Source organism: Passer montanus, unplaced genomic scaffold, assembly GCF_014805655.1.
Source record: "Passer montanus isolate IOZ18808 unplaced genomic scaffold, ASM1480565v1 scaffold98, whole genome shotgun sequence".
Classification (NCBI taxonomy): Eukaryota; Metazoa; Chordata; class Aves; order Passeriformes; family Passeridae; genus Passer; species Passer montanus.
Genome location: NW_024375256.1, coordinates 1,990,996 through 2,012,924, shown reverse-complemented (window position 1 = coordinate 2,012,924; position 21,929 = coordinate 1,990,996). Strand labels below are relative to the sequence as shown.

The 21,929-nt window shown below is 50.7% G+C and overlaps 1 protein-coding gene across 2 annotated transcripts; it reads right to left on the bottom strand.

Annotated features, from left to right (window-relative positions):
• Nucleotides 1–592: 592 nt before the first annotated feature.
• Nucleotides 593–20,752, bottom strand: KLHDC4 (kelch domain containing 4). Of its 2 annotated transcripts, none has more exons than XM_039696531.1 (12): nt 20,384–20,752; nt 19,347–19,438; nt 18,463–18,541; nt 17,538–17,636; nt 15,311–15,447; nt 9,896–9,988; nt 9,371–9,530; nt 5,083–5,164; nt 3,420–3,628; nt 1,929–2,340; nt 1,384–1,506; nt 593–1,133 (listed from the first exon to the last, which is right to left on the bottom strand). In XM_039696531.1, exons 1-12 carry the CDS (start codon nt 20,480–20,482, stop codon nt 949–951), a joined length of 1,770 nt encoding a protein of 589 aa, XP_039552465.1. In that variant the 5' UTR covers nt 20,483–20,752; the 3' UTR covers nt 593–948. The 2 variants fall into 2 exon arrangements, with proteins under 2 accessions (XP_039552465.1, XP_039552466.1); XM_039696532.1 differs by lacking the exon at nt 20,384–20,752 and adding an exon at nt 16,863–16,985 and having other exon boundaries at nt 18,486–18,541; nt 19,347–19,430.
• Between the last annotated feature and the right edge of the window lie 1,177 nt (nt 20,753–21,929).

Genomic DNA, 21,929 nt, shown 5'->3' with positions numbered 1-21,929 from the left:
ATCTTCCTTCTAATTAGCCCGGCAGATCCCAGCCCTGCTCTCTGGAGAGCTGCATCCCCGGGGATGGCCCTGCCACAGCAATACCCAGGGCACCTGGAATTCCCTGCACAAGGACAGCCAGTCCTGGTGGCACCTCCAGGCACCACTTGGCTCCTGCAGCACACACTTGGATGCCATCTGTTGTCCCCAAGGACACAGCACTGCTCTGCTGGGAAGGAAGGGATGCCTTGAGGAGAGGGGCTGGAAAACAAAGCCTTGGAGCAGCTCACTCCTTCCTGGCCTCAGTGAGGTCTGCAGGAGGACATTTCACTGGTCATCAAGAGGTCACCTGCAGGACAACTGGGCCAACAGGGGGAAGAACTGAACTGGGACTTTCCACAAAGGCAAAACTACAGTGAACGTGGAAGAGGTTTCTGTGAGTGCATCTCACAGGTAAGGCAGGAAGGGATTCCCAGGTTTTTCCAGGCATCTCAGAGCTGCTGGTGCACTTTACACTGCCTGCAGATGTCACAGCAGGAACTGCAATCCCTCTTCCACACCAGGAGGAAAACAAGAACAAAAGCTGGGATGGGATTTACTGAGCAAAACAAGGTGATATAACCAAGTCAGTTTATTGTAGGAAAACCTGGAGACACGTCCTGGCCCCAGTCAGGAATCTGGGACCAGTGAACCATTGTCATGTGCACAGTTGTCCAGACAGACCCCAAACAACTTTGCAACAACGAAGTCAGTGTTGTACAGCCCAGAACAAGCAGAACAAGTGCTTGGACAGCAATCCTGTTCCTCAGGAGCCTCCCACAGCACTCCCAGGAGTACCAGCAGATCCAGAACATCCATCCAGGACGGTCAGCCCAGAGCTGGGAAAGGCTGCAGCCAGCACGGACTTGGGGCTGAGCTCAGCAGGGCTGGCCACTGCTCCCAGCACCTTCCTTCACTCCTGGAGCAGCCTCAGGACATCTGCACGGGATCTTCATAGAAAGTCTTGGCCATGGCATGAGCCACCTTGAGCACCTTCTTGTCCTTGGCCTCGGGGCCCATGTGGCTGCGGGCCAGCCCCAGCCAGTACTGCTCTGTCCTGGCCAGGTACTGGGCCTGGGCCTCCCCAGGCTGCACTGCTGGGTGCTGCTGCTCCCCTGGGCAAAGACAGGGACACACAGGTCACACACAGCTCACCAGGGCCACGTGAGGCTGAATGTAACAGCCTGAAAATCTACCAGCAAGCAGGGAAATTAATCTTTTATTCCAAGAGCAATGTGTTAGGAAAGGTGCTTCTGCTGGAAACTCACCTGGATGCCAGGGAGACCTTCCAGGCCCACAGCAGAACCAGGCACTGCACTAACCCCACATTAGATTAGTATGGAGACAGCATTTATTAGTAATTACCTTCCTCATCTTCACTCTCCTCTTCAGAGCTCTCCTCTTCTTCTTCCTCCCCTCCCTCTGCACCTTCCACATCATCATCCTCCTCTCCATCTGACTCTGACTCCTCCAGCCATTCCTGGGTTTCTTTGATGAGAAAGGAAAGAGAAGAGAGGCACAAAGAGAGAATTCAGGTACAAAGAGGTAACCCCAGGTAATGCCCACATCCTCTGCAGGACCCAAGCCCTTCACTGCCCTGAGACACTGGGGACAGGCAGGAGCATCCCAGTTCCCTGGAGAAGGGGACAAGGCTGGCACAGCAGCACTCCCAGGACGCCTCATGCCACCACAACTCGCTTTACAGCTCTTGGATTTCAAAGTCACAGGGCAGAGCTGACTCTGCAGTGACCCCAAAGCTCTGGGCCACACAGGTAAGACAATTTTTCTTACCCAGAGAGAACCTCCACTCAAAGGCTCTCCACCACCCCTGAGGAAGCCCCACAGTTGTGTTTTTCCCCCAGTGCTGCTGCCCTGAAGGCACAGGCAGAGCTCCCAGCAGCAGAGCTTACTTGGATCCATCTCCAGCAGCACCTTCCACTGGTCCATCCTGTGCAGATCGATGCTGTGCAGGTCACTGAGGGTCACCTGGCGGTCACCCACCTCGAACATGCCCCCGTACACGTAGAGGACCCCGTGCTTCACTGCCACCATGGCACTGGAGCGTGGGCACGGCTCCACGGGCTGGCCCAGGGCTCCACCTTCCTCCTCCTCCTCCTCCTCCTCTGAGCCAGACCTGTCCTTGTCTTCTGCAGCTCCAGGGATCAGCTGCTTGATGGTCATGACGGTGCCATCTTCCGCCACCACCTCCTTGACGATCTCCAGGGGGCCCTGGGGAGGTGGCAGCTGCAGCTCCTCCCCTCCAGCAGCCTCTGCCTCAGCCTGTCTGCCACGCCTGCGCTTCCTCCTCTCTGATTTTGGGCCCTGAGAACAGGAATTGAGGATTTTGTGGGCATTGCATGCACCTAACATATTCATACAGACAGCACGGAGGGAAGGGACAATTCCTATTTTTCATCACAATTTAAAGTCTCGAGCGAGCAGTGCAGTTCCTCCTACAGCATGAGCTTCTCCCAGCCTACAACAAGGAACAGTGAAGATCCTGGAGAATCCAGGGTGTGGAATTGCTCCCTGTTAAGAGAGGAGCAGCTCTCCTGCTCCCAGGTGCCACAAACACACAGAGGCCACTGTTCAGTGACAAGGGAAAGTAACCCACGATTTCCTGAAATCACAACAATTGCTGGGTGCTAAATTACAGCCCATTACCAGGCAGCACTCCAGGTCTTGGAAGAACTCTCTGAAAGGGCTGGGAAACAATCAGTTTGGGAAGGCTGAAGCAACCAGCTGAGTGGCTGTTTGCCTGTTATTATGGGATTGACTTCTCCATTTGGAGAACAAAGCCAGGAAGGGGCAGGGGGAAGAAGCTGAACCAGGTCTGCACCTCCCTTGGCCTGTGAGAGTGGTTCAAACACAATCAAAGAGCTGAGCTGAGCTCTGAAGCTCTTGGTTAATATTTCAAGGTTAATATTTCATCTCTTCTGGTAGCTCATCAGCACTGGGGAGAAAAGGGAGGGGCTTGATCCCAAAATCTTTTCACAGCAGCTTTGAGTGAACTTCCCTCATGTCAGACTCATCTGGCCTGGATAGGATTTTCAGCAAAACACCAGAAATATGTTTTCAAGCTGCTTTGCTTCATTTTGCATTCCACAATAATGGGGCAGCCTGATTCCTGGAGGAGAGGGATTGCTCAGGTGCACCCTGAGCTACCAAAAATACAGGATTCCTTCAAAGAGAGAAAAATCCTTGCTCCATCCCTGGAAATGTCCAAGACCAGCTTGGAGCAACCTGGGCTCATGGAAGGTGTCCTTGCCCATGGCAGGGGTGGAATGAGAGAATCTTCAGGGTCCCTTCCCACCCAAACAATCTGTGAAATCTCAAAGAGGCCAAACCAGCCATAAATGATGTGCCAGGTGATGAAATGAATGAATTATTCAACCCCAGACCTTGAGCTGTGCAGGGAACCAGCGGTTCTTCCCGATGTCATAGAAATAAATGTCATTGAAGAAGTCCCCCTCAAGGCTCTCCTCCTCCTCCTCGTCGTGCACCCCCCCAAAAAGGAGGCAGCGGTTGTTGGGGGCAGCAGCCACAGCAAAGCCAGACCTGGGGCTGGGCTTCACTCCAGAGGGGCTGAGCCTGCTCCAGCTCCACCTGTCTGCATGGAGAGAACAAATGTGAGCAGCAGCAGAGCAGAACCCTGCCTGCTTTGTGTATTCCAAGGCTCTCAGAATTCCAGCAAAGAATTCTGATGCCTTGAGAAGGCTCAGCTAGAACAGAGGCTGGGCAGAGCTAAAGAATAAAGCAGGGATTTATTCAAAGGGGCTGAGATTTGGATCATTTGTCCTTGGTGCCCAGCTGGAGCAGGAATTGTTTTGTCTCCCTGCTCTGTGCACAGAGCTCACCATCCCCTGATGTGAATCCAGACCCACACACTAAAGCAGCACAGAATGTGAAAAATATAAAATATAAAACCTGAGGCATCAATTCCATGCCCTGCTTTGGATATTCTCATGGCATCTTCAGGGTATTTCCAGAGCTTTCTGGAGCAAGGAGACTCTAGAAACTGTCTGCACCTTTACTGGAGTGTGGAGTTCAGACAAGGCCTGATCAGATGCAGCCTTCAAGCACCAAAAAATGTCCCTCAGTTATCCCACTTTCCATCAGTTCTCTCCACCTCTTCTGCCACCCTGCACCACTGCCTTACCCCCAAAAATAAACACAGATCATCCCAAAAAGCCCCATCCAGGCTTTAAAAGAGGGCTCAGCAGCAGGACAAGACTTGTGCTCTATCCCTCTGCTTTCCTCCAATCCCTTCTGCTCTGACTTCAGAGCAAATCCCTGAAATGCAGGCTGGGAGAAGCACTGCCAGGCCCTGTGCTTCCAAAGGAACTGCAATCCCAGCAAGATAAAACTATAAATAGGAATAATGCAAACAGGGCCTGGAGCCCAGACAGTGCTGGTGACCAACCCTGCTCCCCAAATCCCATCCCAGACAGTCAGGTTTGGAGAAATCAATCACAATTTTAACATTTTAGAAATTCAGCTCCAAGAAAATTGTCCCACTGCCTGAGTCAAGGAGAAAATCTCCTAAGGGAAGTGATGGAATTCCTATTCCAATCCAAGATAACCACAGAGCCACCATGGTTCAATCTGTCCCAGAAGGATTGTACCCCATGGAATGGGCCCAGCCTGGAGCAGGGAAAGAGCTGAGTGGTTCTCCCTGTCCTGATCTCAATCCATGAGTCTCCCACTGGATTTTCTCTCCCTTCTCCAGCTGGGGAGGGAGGGATGGAGCAGCTTTAACAGGTCCCTGGCATCCACCCAGGAATACCCCACCACAGGAGAATTCTGCAATCCCAAAGGTTTTCTGTTGTGAAAAGGAAAGCACTGATCAAAATGTCCCAGAAACAGGAATTTGGAAATGTTGTTTTAATTCCCTCCCACATACAAACTGATAAAAAAAAATCACCAAAATCTCTTTTCCTCCATTTCTTCCTGAGCCAACACTGGGGCACAGAGATTATCACTGAGAAGGGATTTTGGTTCCAGGTTTTTTGGTGTGTTATTCCAAGGAAGGGAGAGGATTTGCATTCCCAGGGCAGTGCTCACCTTCCTCCTTGCCTGCCCCTTCAGCCTTCAGCAGGAACATATCCGTGTGCAGGGTGCCTTTGTCCACATCTTTCTTGATCCTCTGCAGGGAAGAGAAACACAGAGAAGCTCAGGAAACAGCTACACAGAGGGATCCAACTGGAAATGCAAACACTGGCACTGGGCAAGGAGCACCAGGCCTTCAAAGCAGGGATACTCCCTGGGATGTGCCAGAATTCCTGCCTGTGGCAGCAGGAAGGGCTCTCCAGGCTGCAGCACGGATTGCTGGGGGTTTGTGGCTGTATGGAGACTATGGGATGCAGGAATTTTGGCACCCAGAGCAGAAGAAATTGTCACAGGGGAGTAAAACCAAATGGTTTGTAAACAAAGGAAGGGTGGGCAGCACTGGGAAACACAAGAGCTGAGGTCCTGCCTTTTGCTCTGCCCCAGACAGGACCAGGTGCTCTCAGGGCTGATTTAACTCCTGTAAAAGGAGCAATTCCCACTCCCCAGAGTGGGACATGACAACTTTCCAGGGCTTGCACAAGGCCCTCTGGGATTCTGCCCTGGGTGTTGAGCAGCTCTGACCTGCAGTGACCTCATGTGGCCCACCCCTGTGACCAGCCCAGGCTGTGGGTCCCTGTCACCCCCCTGAGCCAGCACAGGAGGGGCAGAGGTGACAGCTCTGTCCCCCTGCAGCTGGCAGCTGTGCCATGTGTCCCACACAGCCCTGAGCAACAGGTTCACCCCCCTAAACAGAAGCAGAAACTCCACTCCCATCCCTCCAAAAGGCAGCAGCAAGCACAAGGTGAAAGCTCAGCAGAAGCCATGAAATGCCTGATTTTCAGTGTGATTTCCCTGCTGCTCTCCCTGCAAGCCCTGGATTCCAGTGCTCATGGCAACAGCAGCATCCCAAGGCAGCTCTGTGCCACACCACACGGGAGCTGTGTTAATAATGACATTACCCAGCCATCCTTCCTGTCATTCCCTTCCTCCTGGCATGAGGAACTCTGCTCCCAGGATGCCAGCAGGGATGAGGAACTCTGCTCCCAGGATGCCAGCAGTGCATCCCAGCATTGCACTCCTGCAGTGCAGCCCAGGGTCCAGCCCTCAGGAAGATGAGCTCTATGGACATCACAGGATTCAGGAATTTTAGCACCCAGAGAAGAGAAATGAATTGTCACAGGGGATTAAAACCAACTGGGTCCAGCCCTCTCCTGCTGCACACCTGTACCTGGCAGGTTTTGTGGTTGCTGCAGGGCCTGGTACCCAATTCCTGGGAATGGTGTTCAGTTTTTAGGGAGAAGAGAGGGCAGTGTGCTCCAGGCACTGCACAACCCCACCCAGGGGAAGTGTGAGGAGCACAGCACTGCCTGAGAGGCAGGAGAGCAAACACAGAGAGAGCAGCTGGCTGCACAGCCACCCAAGCTGTGGGGAAAATCCACATTCCTTTCTCCTGAAAAGCTCCCTGTAGTAAACACACTGTGTGTGCAACATGACAAAGCTCCCTGGGCTCAGAAAACCCCCATGAGGTGGAGTGGGAGTCAGTTTTTGTTGTCACAGGCACTTCCAGCTGCTGGAGAGATCCATCCCCTCCCAGGCAGGACAAGTCAGCCCTGAGCAAATCATTCCATCACCCACAAGAGGTTCCTGCTCCCCCCTTGTCCTTGGTGCTTTCCAGTTCCAGGGGTTTGTTTTCCAGGAAAAACTGGCTGGGATATCCACAGTGGACAGCCTGTGCTCTGCACATGCAGGGTGTGGGGAGGTACAAGAGCCTTACAGGAGGCATGAGTTCAAAATTCCAACTCTGCTGCCAGCCTGCAAAGGAACTGAGGCACAGAGAGCTTGAGAGGTGGAATCAGGATTCTCCACGTGCTAAAATTGCCTGGTAGGAGATCAACAGTGTTCAAAAACATCCAAATAGCAAAAGTGTTCAGCAGGCAGAGCTACAGAGGGAACCAGTCCCAGCAGATCTTACAATCCAGGCACTTCCACATCTCCCAGCAGAATCCACTTCAGCTTTGTGATGACTGCCACCAATAAAAAACCAAAACAACAACAAGATCCCACACCCCAGCCATGTCTGGCATGCCAAAGCCCTGCCCACGTGTAACTCCAGCCCTCCCCTGGCCTGTAGGCTGCACCTGCAAGGTGGAGCAGCAGCAGCTCCAGCCCCTCTGTTGCCTAGCAATGGAGCTTCAGACAGCCCAAAATGCAGCTCGCTGCAGCAAGCCCCATCCCCAGCACAGGAAAGGGCTGAGGACATCTTTAGGATCAGCAGGAGAGCAGCTCTGAGCTCCTCTGGGCATTGTGAGGTCTGTTCTAGGCAGCACTGGCAGCACCCACGACATCCCCTTCTGCAGGAGATGACAGAAATTGTCTTTATCATCTCCAGGCTGCTGATGAAACAGGATCAGAGACACCACTGTGCTGAGAATCCTGCTCTTTAAAATATCAGGCACCAGCATCTCAAGGCAGTCACACCCAGGATTGGAAAGCTCCCTTTTCACCATTTCCAGCCTGTTTTACTCAGGAAAATCCACAGCAAAGGTGTGTGGGGACCAAGGTGCTGGCCCTGGCTCTGCAGGTCCTGCACTGACAGCCAGATTATGTCCCTGTTCAAAAAGAAGAGTTATTATGATTTTCCTCCCCTCTTCCCTTCAAAATTTCCCATCCCATGTGTGACTTAGTCCTGCCTCTCCTTGGAATACTCTGCATTTGATGAATGGTGCTTTCCTTGCATATTTGCCTGGTTTCAGATGTGAAAATGTCTTCAAACCTCCCAAAATGTCTTCATAGCAGCCCTGACTGGAGTATCTGACCCTGCAACTGGAGACAAGGAGTAAGTCCTCTCCTGTAGCTGCCCAACTCCAATTAAGTATTGTTTTCTCCATGTCTACCTTCTCCCAAGAGTATCCCAGGCAAACACATTTTCTTCACTTCAAAGCAAACCCAGACACTCAGCTCCACAATCAGCTCTAAGTGAAGACACAATGAGAATTAAATAGCCACACATTAACAGAAGTGGGTCTCTCCTAGAGGGGCCATATCCTGCTGAATTTAATTTCCAGGAGCACGCTGAAGGCTGCAGAGAAAATTCTGTTCAGAGCTTTGGTCAGTTTGTGCTACAAAAGCAGAGCCTGGCAGGAATGGCCCATCAGAGAGAAGCACACAGAGCTCTCCACATGACAAAGGCAGGAGATTTTTAGTCTTTGAATAATGTCTTGTTTTAATGGAATGTCTGTTTTGCTTCAATGGAGTGCCTGTTCTGATGGAAAAGCTGTTTTCCAAGCTGCAGAGAACTTCCTCCAGCTCCCATCCTTCCCAGTGCCCTGCCAAAGGCTGAGGGCAGCTTTGCATTCCCCCGTCCCTTCTCCTCCATTTTCACCAGCTCACACCAACCCAGAGCAGCAGTGGGACAGACCCAACTGCAAACATGTGTGACTTTTCTATTGCCATGGGGCACCTGGAGCCCAGCTCCACACCTAGCAGAGCATGCAGGCTCCTGCTCCCTGCCCACCCTCAGGAGTGAGGACAGCACAGGGAAGGGAAGAGGACAAAGCCCCTCAGTGGAGAAGGCTCTGGGTTGTTACTGCTGCTGAATCCAAGGCACAGCTGATGAGGCAGAGCCCGAAGCTCAGGCCCTGAGGAGGCACAAATGCTTCTAAATATACAGAGAGACCAACTCCCTTCTCTCCCCTCTCCCTGCTTCCCTCCTTTGTTGATGCATTCCCCTCAGAAGAACAAGGCTTCTCCTCCCCTGCTGCCTTCCACGGGAGCAGCAGGATCCAGGGCCTCTGCCTGCATTCCCAACATGAAAAGCTTCTGCTCAATGAAACACTTCCTTCCTGCAGCCCAGCATGGACACAGGGGTACCTGCTCAGTGAGGAATGTGCTCTCTGGTATAAAACCCCAGGATTAACAGAGCAAGGAGCAGAGCTGGGGGAGCCTGGTGCTTGTCAAAAGTCTGTTTTGGCTTACTGAGTTTGCTCTCTCACCTCTGCCACTGATGGCACAAAATAAAAGTCTCCTGGCAACTGCTGCTTTTAACCTGCAAGTGCTGAAGCACAAAGCAATACCTGAGAATGCTTTAAGTTGCCAAAAAAATGTCATTTCTCCCAGTTGCTTATTCCTCCCTCAGTGACATCAATTCCTTCTGTTGGATAAGAACAGCAGGGAAAATAGAGAAATCATCTGAACCAAGATCAGCCCCTCAATCAGCAGAACTGCATGAAAAAAAGGCAAAATGAGAAGATGCCTGTTTTGGTTCCCAGCCTGTGGACACCTGACAGCACAGAGTGTCCCCTACCTGCTTGGAGTAGCCCCCATAGATGATGATGTTGCCCTCAGGGGTGGGAGTCATTTGACAGCCAGACCTTGGAGCAGGCCCCATCCCTGCAGGAGCCAGCTTGCTCCAGGTGAAGGAGTCCAGGTTGAAGGTGTACACATCATTGTAGTAGATGAAATCTCTGCAGAGAGCACATGGGCACAGCACACTTTGTGATGGGGACACTCAGGACAGGACAAAACAGCATTTCAGAGCTCTGCTCACAGCCCCCATTTCTACAAGACAAGGATCTGACAAGATTGAGAGAACCAAAGTGCTGGACTGAGCTTTGGCTACAAGGATGGGCAGCTGCTTCAGTGCTACAATGATTTCTCCCACACCTGAAGACTTTAAATCAAGATCCCTTGTCTTTCTAACACAAAAATCCAGTTCAGTCCCAGTCCTGCTGAGGACAGCTCTCCCATTCACACCCAGATTTCTGTTACTGGTGAAATTTTGTTGCCTTTTTAAGGAGGATTCAAACTCCCAGGCATGCCAGCAACCCACCTTGCACTCTCATGGAAACCTCCAAAGATGATCAGCTGCCTTTTGCACACAACCATCCGATGTCCACTGCGTCCAGAGGGCCCTCCTGGTGCCCTGAAACACAAAGAAATTCCATTTATCAAAATCCCCTGCCCTGGTAGTGCCTCAGGCCATTTTTACTGCAGCCACTGGCAGCTGAGCTGGCTGAGCTCAGCCTCTCCTGGAAATGGGCACCAGTGGGAAGAGAAATTCCATTTATCAAAATCCCCTGCCCTGGTAGTGCCTCAGGCCATTTTTACTGCAGCCACTGGCAGCTGAGCTCAGCCTCTCCTGGAAATGGGAATGTGGAGGACTCAATCCATGGCTTCTCTTCCCCAGGACAGGATGGGTGCTCTTCCAGGAGCTCTTGGGACTGCAACACAGGCAGTTCTATTCCTAGAGATAAACCACCCTAAGAGCACCCAGAGTCTTTCCAGTGATGACTCAGGAGCTGATTCTTCAGGAGAGTTTAATGAACAGCACTTCACAATTGCAGGGAAGACACTCCAAACTGAGATGTTTTCTCCAAGCACCAAGAGACAAAGCCTGGCTCTGACATCCCCCTCCCTCAGAGTCTCAGGAAATCAACACCACCTTCACTCATCCACCTGCAGTTTGGGTATGACTCCAAACCAGTGAAAACACTTCATGAATTACCCAGATTTCCTCAAGAACAAAGGCACTGCAGCAAAACAAGTCATCATTATCAGCATTATCCCACTGAAGGAGGCAGGGATAGATGGGATCTTGGGAAGGAATTCTTCCTGGTGCCCAGAGCAGCTGTGGCTGTCCCTGGATCCCTGAAGTGCCCAAGCCAGGCTGGACAGGGCTTGGAGCAGCCTGGGATGGTGGAAGGTGTCCCTGCTCATGGAGGAGGAGGAATGGGATGGGATTTAAGGCCCCTTCCAACCCAAACCATTCCATGACTCTGTGACTCACTCCATGATCCTACACACTCAAAAGCAGCCACACATTCCTGTTCTGCTCTTCCAAGCCTTCCTGACCTTTCAGTTAAATGTGCAGCTTCCATTTCCAGGAACAAGCAACACCCCCTCTATCTGTCCCATCCACAAGGCTCCTGAGGAGCTGGGCAGATGGACACCATTCCAACATGGATCCACCCTCCTTCCTCCTCCTTCACCTCCACCATCACACAAGAGACAACAAAAACAACCCCAACAACTTCCCAACACAGCCAGCTCTAGGCCAGAGAGGGTTTGCTGTGTGTTCTCTGCCCCCAGGGATGATCCATCCTGTTTTCCCTCACTGAGGAGTCTCCCAAAGCTCCCAGCTGGCACCACTGAGCCCAGCAAGACTCCTCCAACAGGCAGCCCTAAGGTGTGAAGTGACTGCACAATCAGGGCCTAAACAAATAGAGATGAAAACAGCAGCAAAACCTAAAGCCACAACCCCCCAGCCACACTTGGAGTGGCAGCAGGGAGCTGGGAATGTGGTGATGGATTTCTGTGGAGAGAGAAAATGAGGGCCCTTATTCACCATGGAAAATGACAACCTCACCCCAGTGATAATGAGAAACTCCACCAGAACAGCAGCGTTTGGGGAAGACTGAATTAATATTGATTGCTTTGACTCTTTATTCTAACAGAGAGGAGGTTTTTCCAAGCATTTACTGGATCTTTAAGTATCACCCTGCAGAACAGCACCTCTGGTATTAATTTCATCAAGACCTGAAATCATTATTTTCTCTTGCTGTAACAAAGCTCCTGTGTCATTACTCCAAAAGATGGCACTTTTTAAATCATCTTTTTATTTTTTTTAAGGGGAGGATGAATTAAACCCAACATGAGCATTAAAATCCTGTTCTCAGAGAGTATCTTGTGCCTTGTTTCTCAAACAGGTTTCCTCTGAGCTCAAAATCAATAGAAGTTTATTCATTGATGTGTTTTAATAAAGCTCCCACCAATGTAGATGTAACTCCAAGGCACAAATGGCACAGTCAGGCAGGACTGGCAGTGATGCAGAACCTCATTCCCACTCCAGGAGGATCCTCCTGCAACTTGTTTCCCAAGCACAAACTCTTCCCTTTTACCTGTTTCAGTGCTCCTGGTCCCAAAGAAACATTTTGGAAATGGCTTCCCAGACTTTGTGATTAATGCTCTGTTTCATGGGGTTGACACCAGAAGGCAGACATGTAGGAGGGAGCTGTAAATTCTCCAGACTTTTTTTAAAAATAGACTAAAAACTCTGGCTAAGGACTGGCTCTACACATGTACAGCATGAGGCTGATCTGAGCTGCTCCAAAAGGAATTTTCTTTTGCCTGTGGAGTTACCCTGGGACTAGTAGTAACAAACCAAAGCTGAATTCAGCCCCCAGATTCATAAATTACTTTTTCCAGTGGCTACAGGCTGCAGGAGTTGCCTCTTCATCCACAGGATGCTCAGTAATAATAAGGGAATGCTCAGTAATAATAGAAGTGGGGATGAAGAGAACATTCCCTCACAGGGGCACTTGAGGACAGAGCACTTTTATCCTGCAGAGGAAGCTGAACTCAGGATTTGTGTTGTTTTACACCAGTGACACACACAGAGATCCTGTCCCTTTCTGTGTGGACACTCAGGTGGAAGTAGAGAAGGGAAAACACAACTGGCACAGGACCCAAAATCCCCAATTCCAACCCCTTGCAAAGTCAATCCACAGTTGTACACTGGATCCTGATCTACCAAAGAACAAACTCATTTGTGGCCTGACTATCTGCTTGATTTACACCAAAACACCCTTTTCTTTAAGCATCTCCCACCTGCTGTGGCAGGAACTCATTTTTCTGTGAGCAAGGAGAGGCATCCATCAGACCCAACCCTGTGCTGGGCCTGCTCCAGTTCAACAGCCACTGGTGAAACTGGGAAATTTACACCAAATCCTACAGGAAGCATCAGCAGCACTCCAGAATCTCAGTGAAGGGAGCTGCAGAGGATAAGAATGTGACAATTCCCAAGCACAAGCCCCAAGGATGCTCCTTGTCTCTCCCTGAGGGAGGGCACTGGGACTCAGAGAGCTGACTGGGAATGTTCTCTCTAGGAAGGAATGAGGCAATTAGGTTAAAATATTGCTGCTCCAAGGCAGGGTAACAAACAGTTCATGGACTGAGGAAACCTCAAGCATCACACACGAGATAAGGTGGCTGCACTAAGTCAAAGTCAGCTGCTGGCACGGCTTCTAACGGGCTGGGATTTGCTGTGTTTGGATCATCTTTGTGCATGCAAAATGCAAGGAAACACAGCTAAATCCTGCTAAATTTAGCAACTTTTAACTCTGTCAGGCAGCCTGGCACCACTGTGCTCTGTGCTGGGAGAAAATGGAGCTGCCTTTCCCCAGCACAGGGAAGTTTTCAGAGTTAGTCAAGGTTTCCTCTTCCCAAGTGTTTCAGAATCAAGCCCCTCATGGCACCAGATGGGTTGTGGCAGGAATTGTAGTGCCAGGAAGGACAACCTCAGTGTCTGGAATCTGAACTGGGGGGCTGGAATAACCAGATTTTCTAGAATTTCATGTTTATATCACAGCAGGGTCATCTTGGACAAACCAACACATCAAACCCACCTGGAATGGGGCACTCGTGATCCTTCCCAAGGGAACAGAAACAGAAACTTTGCCTCTCTTGTCCAGACATTTCTTCATGAATAATTAATTTTATTACTTTATTATTTGCACTAAAATGACATTTTCTAAACCCCACAGTACTCTGTACCCCATGTGTGTCACCTGGCATTTATTCAGGTAACACTGGCAGCACACTGGACACATGGAATTATTCCTTGGTGTGTGTGAAGACTCCTGGCACCAGGGATGGCTCCTCACCATGACCCCAACAAATGGCAAATGCTGAAGAAGTGAAGTGCAGCAGGTGTCATGATCAGAGTTTGAAAAGAAGCAGGATAAAATCCCCTGTAGAACTCACCAACCACCTCTGCCCTTTCCTGTTCCCCTTTCCAAGCAGCCTCCTGACCAAGATGCTCTATGGAAAAGCAAAGAGGCAGCAGAACCTGCATTTTTGTGCTCAACCAGGCCAGCATTAAAACAAAGCCATTCCCTCCCTCTGCCTTGTTAATGCAGCTCCAGGAGCAGCCCAAGGATGGGGAGGGGATGTGCTTTGTCTGATTCCAACACTGGGACCAGGGCATGGGTGTTCCCAAAATTCCAGCAGGGCTGAAGGACAGAGGGCCACCCAAACAAGGCAGGAAGCTCAAATGGAGTAGACTCCAAATTCCCACTTGTCAGGCACTATCAATGCTCCCACCTTGCAGGGAGAGGGAAAAAGGTGAGACAGGCACAGTGAGGCACTGTGTGACCTCAGGATGGAGTCCCTGGCTCCATCCCTGCACAGCTCATCCCAAACAGCCTCAGCCACTGTGCAAGGAGAGGAGGCACAGCAAACAGACCCCACACCCTCTAATGCTGAGCCCAGGGAAAAAATCCTGGGAAAACACCTACTTTGAACACATAAAGGTGAAAACAGGGGTTGAAATGGGATCAATCTGGACAGATTTGGTGTTCCCACCTGAAGGAGCTCCTAAGTGATCAAAAGCTGCTGCTTTTCTGCTGCACTTCGAGGGTGATCTGGAGCTCCAGCCCACCCCAAGCTGTGTCCTGGTACAAGACAATCCCAAAGTCCAAGAGGAAGCCAATGCCAAACTCCTGCCTCTCAGTCACTGGATATCACTTTATATATATATATATATATAACTCCTTTCTCATGCAAATACAAACAGGAACAGCCAAAGCAAGGAGTTAAGGGTTAAAGAAACATCAACAGAGGACTTTGGGCCAGATCCACTGAAAATATTTACACTTTCACTCCTGTCAAAAACTTTTGGCACCTGTTTCCTTTGACAGGCCTGAATTACTGGCTTGTTTATCCTGAGGAATCTCAAGGCAGCAAATGCCAGGAGTGAAGCTGGCTGGATACAAACTGGCTTCTCCAGTGGTGTTAAAATTGGGAGATCCTTGCACTGGCCTTGTACAGCCCCCACTGGAGGAGCCCAGGAGGACAGAGCACCAGTTTTGGACATCTGAGCCTGCCAGAGTTGGGAACAGGGAGCTCTTGTGATACTCTTCCCCTCAGTTAAGTACCCCAAGGCAAACCCACACCCCAAAAATCATGTATGAAATAAACCAGCTTTGGTCTCAACAGGCTTGGAACACATCTCTCATTCCCCCTTCTTGCTGGGGGTGTCTTCTCCACCCTTTTGAGCATGGGAATCTCTGTATTTAATGGAGAGCAGGGAAATCACAGCACTGAACCAGGAATCAAACTTGGATCACAGTGGCACAGCTCCTCATGAGGCCAACACCAAGGAGGTACTGAACACCAGGATCTCAAGGATCAGAAATCCAAATTTCTTGGCAAAAGAATGGTCCAGCCACGAGGGCCCAGCACTTACTTGATCTGCTCCCAGGTCTTGGTGGCCAAATGCAGGACCCAGAGATCTTTGTAGTGGTAGAACTGCTCCCCGTTGGGAGAGGCAAACTCGCCCCCGAAGATCCAGAGCTGCCCCCCAGCCGTGGGCACCACAGCTGCCTGCAGGACAAGGGACAGCTGGGTCAGAGAGGGCTCCAAACCAGGCACAGAACCTCCCCCGTGTCAAACACACAGCTCCAAACCCCAGGGAACAGCAGCAGCAGCTCTCTGGGGCTGAAGGAAGGAGAATTTGGATTAAAAGTGTTTAGCACATCTTCTCTAGAGCAAGGCAAAGCTGGCCTAGGAGCTGGGCTCTTCCCACCTCCTGTGGGAAGTTCAGAGTTTCCTAGGAAACATCTTGGGATTAATGTAACAAAAACTGTTCAACTCTCTCTGTTCAAAACCGAACAAAAGAAAGAAAACAACAAAAAAAAACCCAAATACAGAAGGAAACGTGCAGCATTTGGACAAAAGGAGAGACTGTTACTGCTTTGATTGTGTCATAGCTGAGAGGGTTTTTTTGTGGGTTTTTTTTTGCACAGAGCAGCACCAAACACCTCTGGCATGCAAGGTGTGCCAGTTAAAAGCAGGGAGAAGAGCAAGACTCCACTTCACTAAAGTTATCTGTGTTAGGACCAAAGAAGAAGGAAGGAATCCCAAGGAGGAAATGCTGTGGCTGTAAAAATTTCAATTTGTGTTTTCTCCAGGGAACCCATCACAACTCAACACTGGGATAATGATCTCCTTCCTCAAAAGGCTTCATCCCCTGCCTGTCTCTCCCAGCAAAAAAAAATACTTTTAGCCCCACACAGGACCATGCCCTGCCATAAACCAGCCCAAACATGAAATGATTAATTAAGAAAATCCAGGGTGTGCTTTCAGGCAGGATTTGTGGGAACATGAAGTTACCTAACAAAGGGGATGAGTGCCTGAATTCCATGGGCATCCAGTGCTTAAAAGCTTAAAGGGAAGGTTTATGCAACAGCCTGCTCATACTTGTGGGTGACCTTTCCAAGAGCTGGCTTGAAATTCATGACAAACCCAAACCTTTTTCCTTGAACAACTGCCAAAACCTGCCCATAGCTCCTCTCACCTCAACTCCAACAGTGTCAGAGACCAGGGATGACAAATAAAACTAAAAACATGCACCTGGCACCCACAGACACTCTTCTGTTTCGCTCTGAGCTATGCATTAAATACAAAGCCACAAGGAGGACAAACCAGTCAGCTCATGAGGCTGAATCCTGTGAAACCATAATTAATTATCAGACAGAGACACTGCTGAAGCAGGACTCCTCAGTTTATTGTTGTAATCCAGCTGCAGCTCCTGAGCTGCTCCTTTGGATTGAGCTGCTCGACAGCCACCTGCTGGCTGCTGGAATGTGGCCTCTGAAACCAAGCTCTACTTTAAACAGCACAAAGCAGCCCAAAAATCAAGGCAGAACCTTTCAGTTCAAGGATACACAGCTCAGAGCAACACTGGCACTCGGTAACATAACAAAGGAGATGAACCTAACTGGGGGGTTGGATCTTACCAGGGAGCTTTGGGATGGGTGGGAAAAGGACATTCACATCCTGTATGGCAGCTTTGGGAAGGCACCAGTCACCCACTGGCTGCAGCAGGTAAGAAAATCTATCAGCTGGTGAGGGCCAAAGACCTGCAAAAAATACAAGTCTTTGGTCCAGGTTCTGCTGTGCAGGTGTTCACATAAAGTAAACAAACCCAAATTCCTCATCCTCACAAGCAGCCAGTGACCTGGATTTGCAGAGAGGTGGAGAAGAGCCCAAGTGCTCCCTGCTGGCAGCAGTGGCAGTGTCTGGGATGTTCATGGATGAGGGCTGTGGCCATCAAGGGAACAATGGATCTTGGTCAAATTCCAGTTTGGAAATTCAGGGCCCCTGGGATTATGGATTTGAGCTGGTCCTTGTACAATACAGCCAAGAATTAATTTCTGAAGAAGAATCTCCCCTCTGGCTCTGCTTGAGTTCTGCCAAATCAACAGACACAACCCCAAATCTTCATTCCACACTGAACACTGCCAGAGGACACCCAGTGACCAGAGCACCCTGGACAGAAAAGCTGAAGTGACACCACTGGCAGCCCATTATGAGGAAAACAGAGAGGCAAGAAACCCTCAGGAGGTGCAAAAATTCAAACCCTCCTCCCAAAACCACGTTCAGAACAATCCCTGCTGCTGCTCTGGCATTACCTGGTGAGCACAACGCCTTGGGGGTGGGTTGGGGATGTCCAGCTTGACCCAGCTGTTCTTCCTTATGTGGTAAATGTACAGCTCATTGTACAGGTAGGTCTGTGAGACAGGGACAGGAAACAGCAGCTCAGCCCAGCTCAGCTCTGCACGGGGGGATTTGGGGTGAAGATTGCAAACACAACCTCCTCAGAGGGCAGGGAAGGAGGACAACAGCTCCTGCTCTGCACTGGGAGGCAGCAGCTCTTCCACTGGGCTGGAATGTTCCTCCCAAACCCTTGCTGACAGCTTGAGATAGGAGGACTTAAAAAGCTGGAGCTTAATGCAGATGTTCAGGTTAAAGCTGCTCAGCTCCAGAGCAAAGAACAGCTCCAGGTGGTAAAAAAGCAGAATTAGCTCAGCTCATCACTCTGGGTAACTGTGAGGTGGCCAAATATCACTGCCAGGCTGGAGTTTTCCAGAGCAGTTTGTCTCCAGGAGCAAAATAACCACTTGCAACCTGCAGAAATTCAGCAAAAAGAGTGTTCCTGAGTGCAATAATTTGCTGCTGCTCCCATCTCCAAGGCAGCCAGCAGCAAAGGTGCAAAAATACCTTGTTTTGAGAAGGGCAAGAGATTCTTCACTAGTTATCCCAAATGAGGGGCAGATATGGCTACAATTAAGTCTGGAGAAATTATGAAGCCCTGAAATATTGATGCTGAGACAATCACTCTGACTCCTTAATGGGTTCCAGCGTGTCTCCTTCCTGCCAACTGCTCAGCCATGAGACAGAGCCACGGCAGAATTAAAAGGCTATTTTGCTCTCATTCAGGGACAAATGCATATTTTATGACTCTGCCTTGAATTTCCCTTCAAATGAGACCCGTGCAAATTACAGGAAAAAGAGGGAGGGGGTAGATAAAGAAGAAGAAAATGAAGTATACATTACTTTTTGGCCATTGAAATATTCACCTCCAAAAAGGATCAGCTCGTCTCTCTCGGGGTGAGCACAGAGGGAGCAGTTCAGCCTGAAAGAAAAGAAGATGGAAAAAATAAAAAAAGATGTGAAGGTCCTTAAAACCCTGCATCTTGGAGCCTTTAACTCAGGCAGCAGCACCTCTGCCCTCCAGCCCCAAAGGTCTCTCCATCATCTGCCAAATGACTCTGCTGTGATGTTCACCCCAGGGCTAAAAACTTCTCCAAAGAAATTAATTTCTTCCAAAACTTCCAGCAAGATGAATGGGGCACTGTCTGAGAGGCTCTCCTATTTCAGGAGCACACGTTACTCTGTGATTTAACTCCCCCTTTGACGTGAGCTCCTGAATTTTAATGCTGGGGTGGCAGGAACAAAAATGACTTTTATGAGGGCACAGAACTCTGGGCTGTCTCCTGTCCATTTATCTCTGTCATTATTCTGCACTTGCTGCTGGTCACTGCTCTCCTGAACACCCCAAGTCTGTGAACCCCACTTAACAAAGTGGTTTTCACATCATGACACGTCCTTTTGCCTCTGAATTCCCTTCAGCCCTCTAGTCCAAACCCAAAACTTCCTCTCCACTTTCATTTTCCCCTCAAAGCTGAGGGAATTCATTTTTCCTGAAATCTGATCCCGCTTTGCCTCTTTTGTGCTGATGTGACGGTTAAAAAATTTATTTTGATGCCCAAAACCAGGCTTTTGGTCTCTTTTTAACCATGAATTCAGTATTCCAGGTGTTCCATAACTCCAGATATCATCTGTATCTTCCACTCTTGGGAAATAACATAAAGAAATTACATTAAAAGCACTCCCAGCTGCTCTGCAAGTGGCAGCCAAAGCCTCACACAAGCTCTCACCTGGGTGAGGGGGGTGGGCAGGAGGACTCAATTACTTGGGTCTTTTTAGCATCCAAACTCTGGAATTCTGCTATCAGGGCTTCAAGATCCTCCTGGAAAGAAAAAGCCAGACATGAGCAGCTTGACATGCACAGAGGCACACATGAAACCAGCACTCACTCCCAGAGTTCCCCTTTTTTAAAAAGAAAAAAACTGCCCAAATGTAACTGGAAACTCTTTTATATCCAGAGAAACCTCGTGCATCTTTATTCCCTTTCAACTTCACTCGATTAAAACCAAAATCTGCCCCCCAAAAACTGCTGACAGGCCAAGGGCAGCAGCAGGACTGCAGCAATGGGGGTTCTGAGCCAGGGTCTCTCCCACCACCCCACTTCAGGTCACTTTGCTGGAGCTGTGCTCCAAGCAGAGATCTCCAAAGCCTGGGAATTTACAGCATGGAATCAGCTCTCCCTGCAGCCAGGAGGCTCCACAGGGGCACCTTCCAAGCCTTGGAGCTTTGAATGAGGCCATGAACAGCACTTTTTACCAGGGAAAAGTCACTGCTTTGAGCCTTAAACACAAGCAGCTCCTCTAGGAGAAACAAAGGTTCTCATCTCCTTTTAGGACCAGAAGAAAAGGATGAAGGGGATGGAAAGCAAGAAGAAAACTGTGTTTTCCTCTCCTTTTACACCTGCTGTCACACACAAGGGATCGGAGGGGATTTAAGCAAGATTCTGCTGGGAATCAGAGAATGAGGGACCTTAAATCCCACCCATGGGCAGGGACACCTTCCGCAATCCCAGCCCTGTCCAGCCTGGCCTGGAACACCCTCAGGGATCCAGGGGCATCCCTGAAGTCCAACTTCAAGGAGCTTTGGACAAACTCTCAGGTACACTGGGATTATCTCCGCAGGGCCGGGATGATCCACGTGGGTCCCTTCCAACCATTACATCCTTCGCTTTCCCTGGGCAGCCCAGGCTCCCTGTGGATTCGCTCCTTCGCTCCCAGCGCTGTCCTCAGCCTCCCCCAGCCCCAGAGCCCTCCCTGGCGCCCGTCACCTCCTCCTTCTTGGCTCGGCGGGACACCTTCTTCTCCATCTTCGCCAGCGTCTTCTCGGCGCCTTTCCCCTTCTTGTCGCGCTTCCCCTTCTTCCCCATGGCGGCGGGGCCGGGACACGCCGGGATTCCAGCGGGATCACAGCGGGACGGGGCCGGGATCCCCAGGGATCACAACGGCATCACAACGGGCCGGGCCGCGATATCCCGGGATCACGTCGGGATCACAGAGCGACGGGCCGAGATCACACCGGGATACGCCGGGATTGCAGCGGGATCACGCCGGGATAGCCCGGGATCGCACCGGGATCACGCCGGGACAGCCCGGGATCGCACCGGGATCACGCCGGGCCGGGATACCCCGGAAGGCCCCGGGATGGGGCCGCTCCCGGTGCCGCGCGGCAGCGCCCCCTGCCGGCCCGGAGGACTGATGGCGCTCAGGGAGCGCTGCGGGAGCTCCGCGGGGCTGCGGCCGCTGCGAGCCGGCTTCAGGAGCCCCGCAGGACCGGGGAGAGGGGTTCATGCAGCCCCGCACACCCGCTGGCACAGCCCTGGCACGGCTTGGACACGGCGGGATTGATGCTCGCCCTGAGGAGAGCGTGGAGCCCACAAAATGGCCCCCTCCCCTCACACAAAATGGCCCCCCCTCAGGGGAGGGGAGGCGAGGACGTGCCTCGAGGGGAGGTTCAGGCTCTGTTCAGTGGTGCTCACGGACAGGACAATGGCCATAAACTAAACCACCTCGCCGTGAAGGTGGCAGAGCACTGGCACAGCTGCCCAGGGAGGTTATGGAGTTTCCATCTTCGGAGCCATTCCAAGCCCACCTGGACACATTCCTGCTCCAGGTGGCCCTGCCTTGGGGTGGATGATCTCCAGAGGTCCCTTCAAACCCTAAATGTTCCATAATTCTGTGATTAGGAGGAATTTCTTCACAGGAAGGGTGGCTCAACATTAGCAGGGCTGCTCAGGGAGGTTTGGGGTCTGCATCCCTGGGGGTGTCCAGGGAATTCCTGGACATGGCACTCAGTGCTCTGGGCTGGGGACAAAGTGGGGATCAGTCACAGGTTGGATTCGGTGATCCTGGAGCTCTTTTCCAACCTCAGCAATCCCAGGATTCTGTAATTTCATCACCTGAGACATGAGCCAGGCCTGGGGGAGGCCCTGTGCAGAAATAAAATAAAATTAAACTGCGAGCAGAATTCCCCAGGGATTGGGGCACTGTGCAAGTGTTTTCATTTCCAGCTGCAGACCTTTGGGAATGGGGTTTATCCAGGCCACTCTCCAATTCCTGAGTTGTTGGAGAGCCAAAAGAAGTACAGGCACGGTCAGGCAATGCCAGGCAGCTGCTTTTTCCCTCAGTGGTGGAGAAGGAATAATGATCATTTATGTGGTATTTCACACAGAAATGCTGAGCCCAGGGAAAAATTCCTGGGAAAACACCCACTTTGAACACCTAAGGGTGCAAATAGGGGTTGAAATGCATCTTTCAGCTGCAAGTTCAACCCACTGTGTATCAAAATTGCCACCATGATCGTTCCTTGTGGAGGAG